Raw genomic sequence first — 14,767 nt, forward strand, 5'->3', positions numbered from 1 at the left:
TCTCAACCACCAAAATGAAAACATATGGTCAGAAATCTGGGAAATTGCTTCCAAAAACAATATATCTCCTATGCTGTCACATTATAAACTGTGGACCTTTATATTTAATCTATAGGGTCTATAGCTATTTGATTGCCCCATACTAAACTCATTTTGGTCTGAGTTTGAGAAAACCATTAACAAGATCTTAAACATTAACCTCTCCCTTAGCTTCAGTAACCCATCCCTTGGCCCTTCACACCTTTTCCTACACTAAACACACACAAACTAAGACTTCTTTATCTCCTCCTCAGAATAGGCATCAAAATATATTACATAATTTGAAGCCATATAAAACATCTCCAACCACATGTGGTGGGCATGGATCTGGCTTTACCAGAAGCATGGACAACACAATATTTAATAGAAACATCAACCCACAGGGTGCATGCAAACTATGACTGGGGTTAACGCCTGTTTGGCTCCCCCAGCCCCGCTCCACCTGTTCAGTTGTCCCTGCAGCATTCAAGAGGAAAGGTCTGTGGCCACCTCCAAAAGGTTCACTCAGTCCTTCTCATAGTACCTTGGGCAATTTGGCATGAACAAACCCAGAAGCTTTCCATCAATAGCTTCATATTTTTTCTGATCTTTCTAATGCCAGTGACTTTCTAGTATTTCCACCAAGCAAGCCTGGATGCTATTAGTTTACCTAACCCTGCTAGATGGGGAAAGTGGTACTAATGCCTGTCTCATGTCACTCAATAAGCAAACCATCCCTAGATGCTGAGGTTGTTACCTCCCAAGTAAATTACTAGTGTGTCAGGAGGGTCTGGATTAAAAAATGTGCCCCAGCTGTAGAAACAACTGTGCTCATTCAATGCCAAGCTACTCAAACTATTCAACCTCTATCTGTGACAGACCTAGCCCCACCCCATTTTACAAGGTGAGCTTTAAGACAAGCCTTTGTGATAAATAAGTGCCCAACAACCTAGACTGCTGGCTCCTCCTTCATCCACTGACCTATTGAGAGAACATAAGAAATAGGGTAGAAAGTCGAGGAGTGAGCATGGCCACCCAACTCTTGGCTACCAAGATACCTGCCTGTCGAAGGACCTATAACACCTGAGTTCCTGATCCACTGAGCTACTTGATAGCCTCTTCTTCAACACCAGAGACGCCACTCTGATATGAAAGGAATCCACATGGTCTGCACCACACATCTAGTTTTATGTGGGGGCTTACCACGAAAGACTGATAGACAGGCCCCCACCACATTTGGCTTGCCCACTCTGAGGGGTAGATTTTCACAGGCTCACTTTGCTCCTCCTGCTAGCACGTTCCTAGTGCTGGGCTCCCAACCCGTCAAGCATCTTCCCTATGTAAAGGAGTAATGGGCTACAGCCCCCCCCACAGCTAAGCTATGGGCAGTGCTGCCATGGGGGGCACTAGACCAGCACTTATGTCCCTGCATCAGATATTTACGGGAGCACAGATCAATAGAAGGAGGAAGAGAAAGACCATCAGGAAGGAAAAAAGCGGAAACCTGCAAGACTGAAGAAAAGGGGCAGGGAGTGTCTGGTAGTGTATTAAAGACTACCAACTTTATTAATCAGCACATCATTATGTGTTAAATAAACAGGGACAAACCATTAAGGGTCAGTCCTGAATAGAAGCATTAGCGTCTGCCTGATTTATTGCATCTGCTGTATCTGCTTTGGCCTGCACTCCCACTCAGCCTCAAGGCATGCCCAGGACACAATGTGGCAGTTGGAGGTGCGGGCACACAGCTTATTCAGCTGTTGGGGTTCTGGCACCATTCAGCAAACTGACCATTTGGAAGATGTGGGTGGGGCAGCTTGAGAGCTTCTTCAGAGCCACCAGGAAACAGGACAATGGAGTAAATAGGTCACTTCGGCTGTATTTTGTTGGTGAAGAAATATACAACCTGTTCCATGGGGGACATCGACTATGATGCTGCAATAACCACCCTCTTTGAGCAATTTGAACCCCAGCTGAACCCTGACTTTGAATATTTAAAATTGTGTGAAGCCTGGCAGCCAGAGGGGGAGTGAATGGACAATTTCTACACTCCCCATCGGATCCTGGAAAGCTCCTCTATAGACAATGACCAGCAAAAGAAGATCAGGGCCCAACTCATACATGGATGCAAGTTGGACAGCCTAAGGAGGCTCATCATCAGGCAACCTGGAGTCAAACTAGAGGATACACTCATTCTTGCAGTACATATGACTTTGCCAGAGCAAGGACAGAAGAAATGGAAGTGGTGCTAAACCAAGGGGCAGGACAGTCCTCCACCAAAATGCCAGCCAGCAAGACAGAAACGAGAGACACTACTTGCAACAAGCCCCTACCTTGCAAGGGGAAGTTCTGGGCTGACTTGGAAACCTCATGTAGGGTGGAACCACACCCCTTGGAAAACTGCCTGGCTGGAGTGTGCACGTGCTTTGCATGCAATAACCCCAACCACTTTGCAAAAGTCTGGAGGAGTGCTGAACGGGGGAACCAAGCCTGTGGCAAGAGGCCACCAACAAAGGCCATTCACCGCGTGACCATCAGTGACCACACACAGCCCAGCAGTAAGAGTGGAGAGTGATGGAGAGAAGGGGACCTTGAAGATGAGGACCCAGAAGAAGAGGAGGCATTCCTCATCACCTATGTAGCTCCAGGAACCCAAGGGTGATGCCCTCAGCCGGTTTGCAAGGTGACAATCACCACCACAACTATACAGGCCCTCATCAGTACAGGGGCCTCTGCTAACGTGATGGCCCACAAACATTATCATCCCCTAGGCCCATGGCCGCTCCTACGACCTTCCAACACTAAAATCTATGCATACGGATAGAGAGAGAAACTTCTCTTGATGGGAGTGATGGATACTACTGTCGAACATGGAGACAGGGATGTAATGACCATGTTCCATGTGACAACAGATGGACAAGTGACCCTGATTGGCTGCAACATGGCAGAAAACCTAGGGCTGGTCTTTTTCACCACTGAAATCCATGACCTGCAGGTGGTTCAACGTCCTCAACAGATATTCATTGACCTCCCCTGAAGTTGTGGGGTCCCTAGAAGCTTGCCCCACCTATGCTGAAGGAACTGCAGAGGTCTTTATTTACACTCCTCACATAGCTGCCAAGTTTTCAGATGGCTTAAGAGTGACAGTTCTCTGTTTTCATTGTGCTCATGAGTGACATTCTGCTGCCAAATGTGTGACACTTTGAGTGAGACTTTCTAAGGAGTAAATCAAACCAACGACCAGTAATTGGGTGTCTCTCAATGTGCTTTATTTTAGAGCATTCAGATGTATCACGTATCAATAAACACACACCAGATAGAAGCCAGATATTTAGGTGTTGCCAATGCTTGTTAGCAATATCAACCAGAGATGTAATAACAAAGATTTTGTTGTGAATAATTGAAATAAAAATATTTTTATTCTGAAAATCTTCTTTTCACTCTCCTTCACTGCATGGACTTTCTTATTTTGCCCCCTTCACCACACTCACCCTCTCTCTCTCCTCACCTGTGAACACACCATTCATATCTTTGGCACTGTCAAGATTTTGATAACAGGGGGCGGAGCTTGATTGCCAGCCAGGATGGCCACCTGAAGTAAGTGCTCCGCGTGTCGTCGTGCGCATTACTCCGACAACGGAGCCCTTTTTTCTTCTCAATCGTGGAAATGAGAAGCTGACATAATTCTGGAACTTCTGGTGAACACGGAATTACGTTCAACAACCCGCCTATATTCATTTAACGGTTTTCCTCATGCCAGCTCGCATTCCCATCATTATGGTGGCCATTTTGAATTAAACAAGCATTTCTTGTCCTAACCCGGCAATTAATACCTTGTACTTTGAAGAGGTTTGACTTTACAATTCTTACACCCTGAGCAGTACAGAAGGCTACTTTTACTCAATATAATTCCTTTGTTTGTATCTGACCTCCAGCTTTTGGCATTATTTCAATATTACTGGCTCTGACTTAAAGATGTAAAGGATTTTCTCTGAATCTAGCCAACATCTTCTTCAGTCTGAGTGTAATTCGTACCTCAAAAATATTGTGTTTCAGAATTTTTTCAACATTCTCCTTCTGCAGTGCCTCCTCTGACCTTTGGAAATTCTGCAATTAATCTTGTTGATTTTGTTCTACTCTGTTGTGTTGACTTAGCCCATCCAAGTGGATATATACATGTTATGGAATGAGTAAATAAATCCATCAGCCCTTCTTATCGATTGGCATCCTCTACAAAAAAGTATTTGCTATTTTTATAGTCAGTCACTTGCTCTTTTATACCCAGTTCTTCAACATCTAAGATGTCTTCCTCATCTGCATCCTCTTCCAAAGCTGTTCAAACCAATTCTATGTCTGCACATAAAAGGGTCAAACAGGATCCACCTTCTCCTGTTAAATTGACATCACCATTTTCACTGACACTTCTGTTTGATGAAATACGTGCACTCCTTCCATTTGTTGAGGAAACCAATACTGGGAGGCAAAATCTGAATGATAAATCGTCCCAAATGGAAATGAGAGTATCAGCATTGGAACAACGTGTTAGTGATGTACAGGATGAGGCAACCAAGATTTCTTTGTTGGAGAAGAAAGTGGCAAATCTGAAAGCACATGCTGAAGACTTGGAAAATAGAAATCAATGTAATAACCTTTGTGTTTACGGCATACCAGGGGGTCTTAAAGGAACTAATCCAATCTCCTTCTTTGCTTCCTTTGTACCTCAGTTAGTAGGTTTGCCATCCTCTACCGTCCTGGATAATCAAAGAGCTCATTGATTTAGACAGTGCCCACAACACAATTCTTCCTTACTGGAGCCCAGAGGAGTGATCATCTTCTTTCTTGAATTCACCGATTTATTAAAAGTTCTCAGTGCAGCGAAATCTAAGAAGCAACTTCTTTGGTAAAATATCATCTCTAAGCATGTCTCAAAAGCCACAGCAGACAGATGATAGGAATTTCTGGATTTCCGTCGACAACTGCGCTCTTTAGGAACTTGCTTTGGCTTGTTTCACCCCTGCCTTTTCAAAGTGACTTATTGGAAAAAGACATCTTCTTATACGTCTCCTGCAGATCTTAGAAACCTTCTTCGACTATCGTACCACCAGCTGTACGGATACATCAGGCTCCTCCACAAAATAACTGCTATTCTATAGTTTCAATAACTTTTTTCAGTGTATATCTCTTGTTTATTTTATATATTTTTCATAGTTCTTCTTATGTTGTGCAATTGTACTTGCCTTCATTTTGCTGATATATATTTTTTTTTTACCACAGGTTCATGTTGTCTATTGTATTGTTCCCTTTTCTGTACCATTCGTCCGTTGATGGGTTCTGCTCCCTTGCTGTGCAGTCTTCACCCTATGCTGTCAACAACCCCACCTTACTGTCCATCCTTACCAGGTATGTTTCACAGTCGTCAATGCTTGAAATGTACTCTCTCTTCTTTTCTGATATTCTTCCTTTCTTCTTCCTCCCCATTCTTTCTCTATTATTTTTCTCTTTTCTCATCCTTACGCAGTTGTTCTGTTTCTGCAACATTTGTTGTTCCTGAAGACCTCTCTTGTATATTTATAGCTGTCTGCTATACCATTCAGAGTTGTTTCATGGAATATCAAAGGTTTTCTGAATCTGATAAAATGACAGAGAATGTTGTCACATTTAACTAAATACAATCCTAATTTTGCAAAACAGAAGAGAGAACTCTAGGTAGTTCCCAATTTTAGGGGGAGAGCAGCTCTAGTAAGGAGCACCTTGCAAAACCAGCAACACTTTAGATTTGCGTAATTTATGCGTCACGCTAACCCTGAAAGGGTGTTGTTTTGACAATCCTGATTTTGTCCTCCTTCAAGAAACTCACCTATCTGAACCTGAAGCATTGAAAAATGGGGTAATACTTCTATGTCATAAGAAACTTAAACTCAGTATAACATCCCAGGATTCTGATTTGGAAGGCAGATGTTTGTTTGTTAAACTTTTGGTTAATGATGTACCCTTAACGATTGGTAATGTTTATGGTCACACACAGTCAAATTACTTATTCTGGCCTAATAATATCAAAAAGTATTTGCAATATGATGATAAATTCTTTTTTTAGGGGGTGATTTTAATCAAATAATTGATCCTTTCATAGCCCATCAATCTCCAGTTAAATTTATACCCCACAAAATGCATAAACAATTTCAGTCATTTATTACTCAATGTTTCCTTGTGAATTCTTGGAGACTATGTAATCCTACCAACAGAGAGGTTTCCTTTTTCTCTCCCCCTCATAGTTCTTTGTCGAGATTAGATTATATATTTATATCTAAAATGCTTTCCCAAAACCCTATTGGTTCTACTACTGAGCCAATAGTAATTACTGATCATGCTCCTGTTATTACAGATTTTGATTTACTCCCGGTGCATCCCCGTTCTACCAATTGGAGATTCAATAATCCACTTGTCCTTGATCCTGCATTTTCCGCTTCCTTTAATCTTTTGGATGATTCATTTTCCAATATTCATGCAAATTCTGATATCTCTCCTCAATTACAACGATACTTTCAAAGCTGCTGCCCGTGGTTATATTATTGATTTTGTTTCTAAAAAGAAAAAATGTTATAATAAACAACATCAATCTCTTTTGGCTAACATTAAGGCTCTAGAGCACCAATATTATTTCTCTTCTTCTGTACCAGTTTTATCCAAACTTATTTGGGCAAAATTACAATGTAATAAAATTTCTACAGCTAGGGCATCTTCTGTATTACTTCGTAATAGTGGTAGTCATAATAAAGTTGGTAAACTTTTGACTAATTACCTAAAGATTCAGAAACAACAGCACAAAACTGATTGAGTAACAACCAATACAGGGGAATTTGTTTTTAAGGATGGTTAGAGTTTGAAAAAGTTTGTTAGGTACTATCAAACTCTTTACAATCCTGACTCACCAGTTCCAATATCTTGAATCAATGAATACTTAAAGAACGTTACAAATCTTGCCCATGGCACAGTAGACTTGGCTTCCCTAGAAACTGATATTCCTCCAAAGGAAATCCTTCACGTACTCCACTCTCTTAAGAGGGGTAAGACAGGGCCAAATGGTTGTGCAGTTGAATTTGTTCTACACTTTTAACTTTTCAGGAAGCTACTATTTGTCTGATTCATAAGGAAGGCAAGGATCCATCTCTATGTAGAAATTCTAGACCAATTAATTTGGTTAATGTTGATTACAAAATCTTTGCTGAATTATTAGCATTGCGACTAGACCCCTTTCTACCGGTAATGGTAGGTAAATAGCAGTCTGGATTTATCAAAAATAGATTAACATCTGATAACTCTAGATTATTTTTTAATGTTTTGAATAAAGCTTCCACTCTCTCATATTCCCGCACAGCAATTTCTATAGATGGAGAGAAAGCGTTTGACTGTAAAGACTGGCCCTTTTTATTAAAATCTCTATCTTGGCATGGTTTGGGCCCTAGCTTCATCTCTCTTATTTCTGTTCTTTATCATTCTCCTAAACTTTCCCATTATTTTCCTTTACGGCATGGCGTTCGTCAGTGTTGTACTTTATCCCCCCTTTTATTTATTTTAGCCATTGAGCCCTTTCTAACACTGATTCGGAATGATACTACGATTGAGGGACTTTGCTGGGGACTAACCACTTGAAACTTTCAGCTTACACAGATGATATTCTTCTTTCTTTTCATTTCTAATCCATTGCTTCATGAAATAGCTCGGTTTTCTTTAGATTTAGTATATGAGATAAACTCAGCCAAAACTTAAATACTTCCACTAACTAAATATTGTTTTAGACACTTGGTTATTAATTCGGGTTTTCACAGGAACAAAACCTAAATTAAATATTTAGGCATATGGTTTACCCCCTCTATTAAGGACTCTCTTATTCCAAACACAACTGATTGCTTACTTAAAGCAGATATCCTTCTTTCATCCTGGAAACCTTTGTATCTCTCATGGTGTGGTCGTCTTGATTCCATCAAAATGATGATCTAATCTTTTGTTTTATATATTTTATCCAGGATACCTATTCATGTCCCAGCTTCATTTAAAAAAAAAAAAATAGATTCCCGTTTATATAGTTTTCTTTGGAATAATAAACGATCTCATCTCTCTCTTGTTAATCTGAGAAAAACTAAGGAGGAGGGTGGAGTCAATTTTTCTGATTTCCGGTTATATCATGAAGCATTCTGCTTAAAACAAGCTTCTCAATGGATTTCGGGGGTGTATTCTCCATTTGCCCCATTATGGTTAGATATTGAACACCATTTACGCCTTCCATTCTCCTCCAGAGAAGTGTTATCCTTTTCCTCTAATACCTTGATTACATCCTCTCCACTTCTTTAACATACTTGTAGCTTATTAGAACCTTATTTTCAAACTCAGATTGCATCTCGTGCCTCTTCCTTACATTCCTCTCTGTGGTATAATAATCTTAGAGATGAAAAGGTATAGTACTGGTAGAAGATTTGATTCCTAATTGTACTCCCTTTTCTTTCTCACAATTCCAACACTCATTTAATTCTTCTGCCTCTTATTTACCTATATATCTTCTTCTCATAATTATTCTTCTTGATATTTCTTATTTGTTACCAATTATTCCTTCTTCATTTTCATCAAAATCCTCTTTCTTCTATTCTTACTTCTGTCCAAAAAGTGTTGCCCATTTATAAACTTATTCGTTTTCCTATTATGTCAAGACGTAAAACTAAGGTTGAACTCCGATGGAAATTGGATTTGGGATGTACCTGGAGTATCTCCTACTGCAATAAAAAATGGGATACAATACATAAGAAATACAGAACGGCCTCAACTTCATAATTGTTGTTCTTTTTATATCATAGACTTTACTATACCCCTTTTAGCATTGCTAAATTCTGTACCTCAAATGCCCAGTGTTTGTCATGTCTTCACCCTAATGGAGACCTTATGCATCTACTGTTTCACTATCCCCGACTGTTGTGTTTTCGGAGAAAGTTTGGTCCCATATTTCCTCCATTTTCCATCTGCACTCCAAATTACTTCCCTTGATGCTTTTTCTAGGTAGCTTGTCTGAGGAAATTAACTCATGCTTTTCTAATTTAAACTTATTAGATTTAGGGACATATTTATACTCTGCGCTGGAATTGCGTCGTTTTTTTTTACGCAATTCCGACGCAAAACTAACTCCATATTTATACTTTGGCGTTAGACGCGTCTAGCGCCAAAGTCCATGGAGTTTGCGTCATTTTTTAGCGTGGACACCTACTTTGCGTTAATGATATGCAAGGTAGGCGTTCCCGTCTAAAAAATTGACTCCAAAGCATGTGCGCCGTATTTACACTCCCAGGCAAAATTCACGCCCGGGAGTGGGCGGGTCAAAAAAAATGACGTACGGCTGCTTTTGCGCCGTTTTTTAGTGCCTGGTCAGGGCAGGAGTTAAGGGACCTGTGGGCTCGGAAGGAGCCCAGAGGTGCCCTCCCATGGCCCCAGGGACCCCCCCTGTCACCCTTGCCCACCCCAGGAGGACGCCTAAGGATGGAGGGACCCATCCCAGGGACATTAAGGTAAGTTCAGGTAAGTGTTTTTTTTATATTTTTTTGTGGCATAGGGGGGCCTGATTTGTGCCCCCCTACATGCCACTATGCCCAATGACCATGCCCAGGGGACAGAAGTCCCCTGGGCATGGCCATTGGGCAAGGGGGCATGACTCCTGTCTTTGCTAAGACAGGAGTCATTTCTATGGGGGTTGGGAGTCGAAAAAAATGGCGCAAATCGGGTTGAGGCGAAAAATTTGCCTCAGCCTGACTTACCCCATTTTTTGGCGCCCAAGCTCCATATCCCCCTACGCCGGCGCTGCCTGGTGTACGTCGTTTTTTTTCACGCACACCAGGCAGCGCCGGCGGCTAACGCCGGCTAACGTCATTGAATAAATACGGCGCCTGCATGGCGCTTCAGAATGGCGTTAGCCGGCGCTAATTTTTTTGACGCAAAACTGCGTTAGCACAGTTTTGCGTCAAAAAGTATAAATATGGCCCTTAATGTTAGCCTTTGCCTTTCAACATATCACCATTATTTGGAAATCTGCGTGCAGTATATCGTTTAAAGCATGGTGGAAAAACATCTGCCACTATTACAGATTAGACACGGCCTTTGCTTCATTATATTGTGCTACTGCTAACAGAGATTTATGCTGGTTAACGTTAACTTATTTTTTGAATGCTGTTGTTTATAAACGTACTAATAATATTTTATCTGAAAACTTTAAACTGCCGTAATACATTTAATTCTCTGTCATTCGTTTTCAATATTTATGACTATTAGATGATTTATGTATTATTATTCTCTTCCATATTATAATGAGTATGGTTATCTTACATAGGTCTTCCTCTTCTTTTTCCTCCTTTTCCCCTCCCCTTCCCTTTTTTATTCCCTAATACTCTTAAAAATGTTAAACAGCTTTCTCTTTTTACTTAGAAATGACAAGCTTAATTTATCTTTGATTATTTTGTCTATTGTTCTTCTATGTTTTACTATTATTGTTCCCAAACAAGGCTGATTTACCTAAAAAATACCTAACAAATAAGATTTTGATAACCATGTACTTCCTTCAGACACTTTCAAATAAAATGGTAAATACAGTTGGCATACATGTGACCATCGATTTGTGCGCCTAGCAGAGAGGCCAAAGATTGGATGATCCTGTAATGTGAATGCTTATAAGACTCACTGACAGGCACTGTGAGAAACTCACATGACTTTGAACCATAACTCCAAAGCTTTCTATTGTGCCCAGTCAAGTGCAACCACCCACAACCCGAAATCACCCAGGAGGTAACTCAGTTCATATCATACACTATATAAAGAATCGGTTTCATAAAAAAACATAGCATCAATATTTTAAAACGTAAACAGGAACACAGACTTCATCGCTGACAGAGAGTACTCCTTCAGGGCTTCCCTGCTTATGCCTCTAATGCAGTCAGGAAGCACTAGCCCAACTTCAGCTGTGTCACTGCTTTTTTTTAGTAAGAGAGTTTCACGGGTCCAGAGTTAGTTACCATGGCAACCAGAGTCCCCTTTCCTCTGCGCCTGCCTCACACTGCCTGGGTCACTTTAAAACATCAGTTGCACTAGGGTTGGCTTCACAAAAGCAGCACTGAGATGGAAGTACAGCCCTACCAAACGCCACACATCGTGGGTTGAGCACCTCAAGCAATCCACAGGAGGCAAATATGCATGATATTACATTCTCGTGTGGGGATGCAACTAAATGCACTAAAATGTTTTATATTAACCTTAGATGCCTGGCACTAGGCAGAGTTGCCCTCAGTGAAGGGGAGCATTTGTGACCTGAAGGGCGAGGTGGGAGACAGAAAAGATCCACTGTAAGGAGCCACACATAACTATGGGAGGTGGAAGGTGAAGTGGGAATTAGAACACAGGTAGAGAGCAAGAAAAACATACACTCCGATTGAGTGCAGGAACAGAAAGTAAAAAAGTGAATCCCTATTGTGGAACATGGAAGGATACAGGTCATCTTCAGGTCATGAAAGGATGGTGAAGATGCAATGCTCCGTTGGAGGAACACACAAAAGAGGAAGGAAAGCTTTCAAATCATAAGCAAGAAAATTAGAGCAACAAGAAAGCCAATCAGGGATAATCAGCTGACTGACAGAAAGTACTCGTATTCTCCATTATAGGAGTTCAACAGCAGAAAGCTAAACGTTGTCTGTAGGCCTTACCTAAAAAGAAATTAGCCAGGCCATTTAAGTACACAGAGCATTCCAGAAATCTGATTAAAATGGAAAGACAGCTTTATTTCAACTCTTGTCTAAATGTTGTAATCCACCAGCAGGCCTTTGTTCAGCCTCTGGGCTGAGGTAAAGATTGAGAGGGTCGCACACCTTAGTATAGCGGGAAAGGTGTCCCTACACCAAAAGGTGAAGGCTTCTTACGTAGTGGTGTGGTGTTCCTCCGATAGCCATATCGCCCATTGTATCCAGCGATGGGACGAACTTCTGACAGAAAATAGCTGTGGCCAGAAATCTGCTCAGCTGAATGCCCTGTTGAGACATGAATGTGCAGTATTATTGTTATGCACCAGCTATGCTTTGCACACTAGGCTTGGGCGTCGATTCACCAAAATGTCTGGGGTAGCAGAAATTACATCACACCCCTTTGACATTAATAACATCATATAATCTATGACCGTGAATCTCCCAGAAATTGATGTCACATTACTTTAACCATGAGTCCTTTATGGTAATTGCCATTATTGAAGTTTCATAACAACAGCATGATTAAAATAACAGCAGAACACAGACAAACGTCTATATTAGATGCCACCTACGTTAGAGGGCTGAGGTGATCTTTGAAGGTGGTGGGGTGTATTACTTGCAATAAATTGTAGCAAACAAGTGAAGCAAATGAAACAGCCCTCTTCGAGTGTCCAGATGAGGGTTCTCCCGTCAAGAAAATTTGAAAGCAATGGGATCCAAAAGACATTTTAAAGGACAATTTTCACATAAATTTGCTAAAAAAACCTTAGGCTCTAAAAGGGCATTCATTAAATGGTCAAGTCCCTTCATGGTGTTCTAAGCCAATAATCCTGACGCTCCCCAATAGTGTGTCCCACTTTTTTCAAAATGTGCTATGTGTACCCCCACATGTAAAATAAAATACCCCCAATGTTCTAGGGTCAGCATTCTGTAATTGATACTCCTTGTGACAAAAATGACATTAAACATGCCAATGCTAGGATGTTGCTATTAATGCTGTGCATATACCATGAGTGATCCTTATGTCAAAAAGTACTTCTTGTACAGTGGTTCTTAACCTTTTGACTTCTGTGGACCCCCACTTTATCATTACTGGAACCGGGGGACAACCTCTGAATCATTATTGGAATCTGGGGACCACCAAACTGAGTTGTTACTGGAAGAAGGGGACCCCGACTTAAACATTGTCTATGGTTTAAACTGCAAAACAATACAAAAAAATACAAGCCTGGATCAAACACATACACAAATGATAACACATTTTATTTAATGTGCAAATATAAATAAATAAGCAAAAAATAATTTTAATAGGAATGTTGGAGCTTTTCTAAATTCAATTGAAGCCATGCATTATCCATACTGTATTATGTTTGATGCACCTGCACTGCTCCCACTAATCAATCTGAGGATACTAATTTAATTTTTATGCTCTAATTTCAAATTCCTTAACATTTTCAGTGTGTGGTAAAAGTTTCAGTTGTACATTTAGCCACTTTTATTTACATACACTTTCTTAATCTGTTAATAATATTTATTTTTCTAAGCAGTCTCTGACCCCCTGGGGAGGCTTTGCGGACTCCCAAGTGTCCCAGGACCACAGGTTGGGAACCACTGCTCTAGTATGTCAGGGACAATATTTTGTTATGGTTGCCCCTTTCATATATCACTGTTGTCCTTATTTACAACAGGAGTTACCTCAAATGAACATTTTGCCAAGGGTGACTCTATGCCAAGAGGTTCCTCAAGTGTGGCAGCACCAGCAGTTTTCTAATGCTGCTCTTTATGCCAAAAAGTATCTCCAGCATTCCACTACCAGTATTTTGCCATGGAAGCTTCTATAAGCCAAGAATTATTTTCAATATGCCAAAGCAAATGCATAGCACCACATTCTTATCACACTCACTTACATTCACTCACAATCACTTACACTCATTCAGTCTCACTCTTTTGCACTCACACATTCTCATTCACTCATTTGTGCCCTTTTCTCATTCACACTGTCTCACTCGTTTTTATTCTGACTCATACTATACTTACTTAAACTCATTTGCACTCACTTTTAATCTCCTTCCCACAATCTCACTTACTCACTTACTTTCACTTATGCATTCACAGTCACTCTCACTTGCATTCACTTGTACTGTCATTCATACTTTCTCGCTCACTCTCACTTGTACTCACTCTTACTCTAACTCAATTTAACTTATTCTCACTCTCACTGACTCACTCATTCCTACAGTTACACTCACTCATGTGTCACTCAGTCTCATTCATTCTCACTCACTCTCTAACACTCTTTCTCATTCATTCTTATTATTTCTTAATTACCACTGTCGCTTGCAGTCATACTTGCTTTCGTTCACTCATTGCCAATCACTTTAACTGACTCAATTCAATTCAACATATTTTTATTCAGGTTTGTAATCAAATTCATAAAAGAACATACAATAATAACACAATAAACATACATATCAACAATAGATTAAAAAGTTAAAAAATATACTGTACACCAAGTTTATGTAAGAGAAAACAAAATATATACAGTTAAAAACAATAAAGTTTTCAGATTTGTTAGACACAGCTGAACAAAATGCATTATCTTACAGCAGTAATCGTGAGTATTTCATACAATGCTATTGTCGCAAGTGCTAATGATCATAATCCTCCTACTTTCCAAACTAATCAGTCCAGTCATACTTAACGATCACAGGACAATGATCAAAATGAATCAGGACTGTCTTCATACCGCAAATCATCTAGGTGGTAAGTGATTTGCGTCTGTGGAGGGCCTTCTTGATACATTCTAGTATAGCACAACATGGGTATATATATATATATATATATATATATATATATATATATATATATCATTGTGGAATTTGCAAAACAGTATGAGTAGTCATCTGTTTTGGCTTTCTACCACATGGAAACCTTCGCAAGAATGTGAGTCATGATTGCAATTTAGAAATGGCCATAAGATAGTAAAA

At 40.2% G+C, this 14,767-nt stretch overlaps 1 protein-coding gene across 1 annotated transcript in view; it reads right to left on the reverse strand.

Moving 5' to 3' along the window:
• Positions 1-6,487: 6,487 nt before the first annotated feature.
• The window catches only part of LOC138259733 (sperm microtubule associated protein 1-like), a 554,858-nt gene continuing 546,578 nt past the window's right edge, over positions 6,488-14,767 (reverse strand). Inside the window, exons 3-5 of the mRNA XM_069207626.1 lie at positions 11,958-12,065; positions 8,349-8,454; positions 6,488-6,599 (exon numbers count right to left, since the gene is read on the reverse strand). Of these exons, the coding sequence (XP_069063727.1) occupies positions 6,488-6,599; positions 8,349-8,454; positions 11,958-12,065 (326 nt within the window). The remainder of the gene's footprint in view (positions 6,600-8,348; positions 8,455-11,957; positions 12,066-14,767) is intronic.

This window comes from Pleurodeles waltl, chromosome 9 (assembly GCF_031143425.1).
Source record: "Pleurodeles waltl isolate 20211129_DDA chromosome 9, aPleWal1.hap1.20221129, whole genome shotgun sequence".
NCBI lineage: Eukaryota > Metazoa > Chordata > Amphibia > Caudata > Salamandridae > Pleurodeles > Pleurodeles waltl.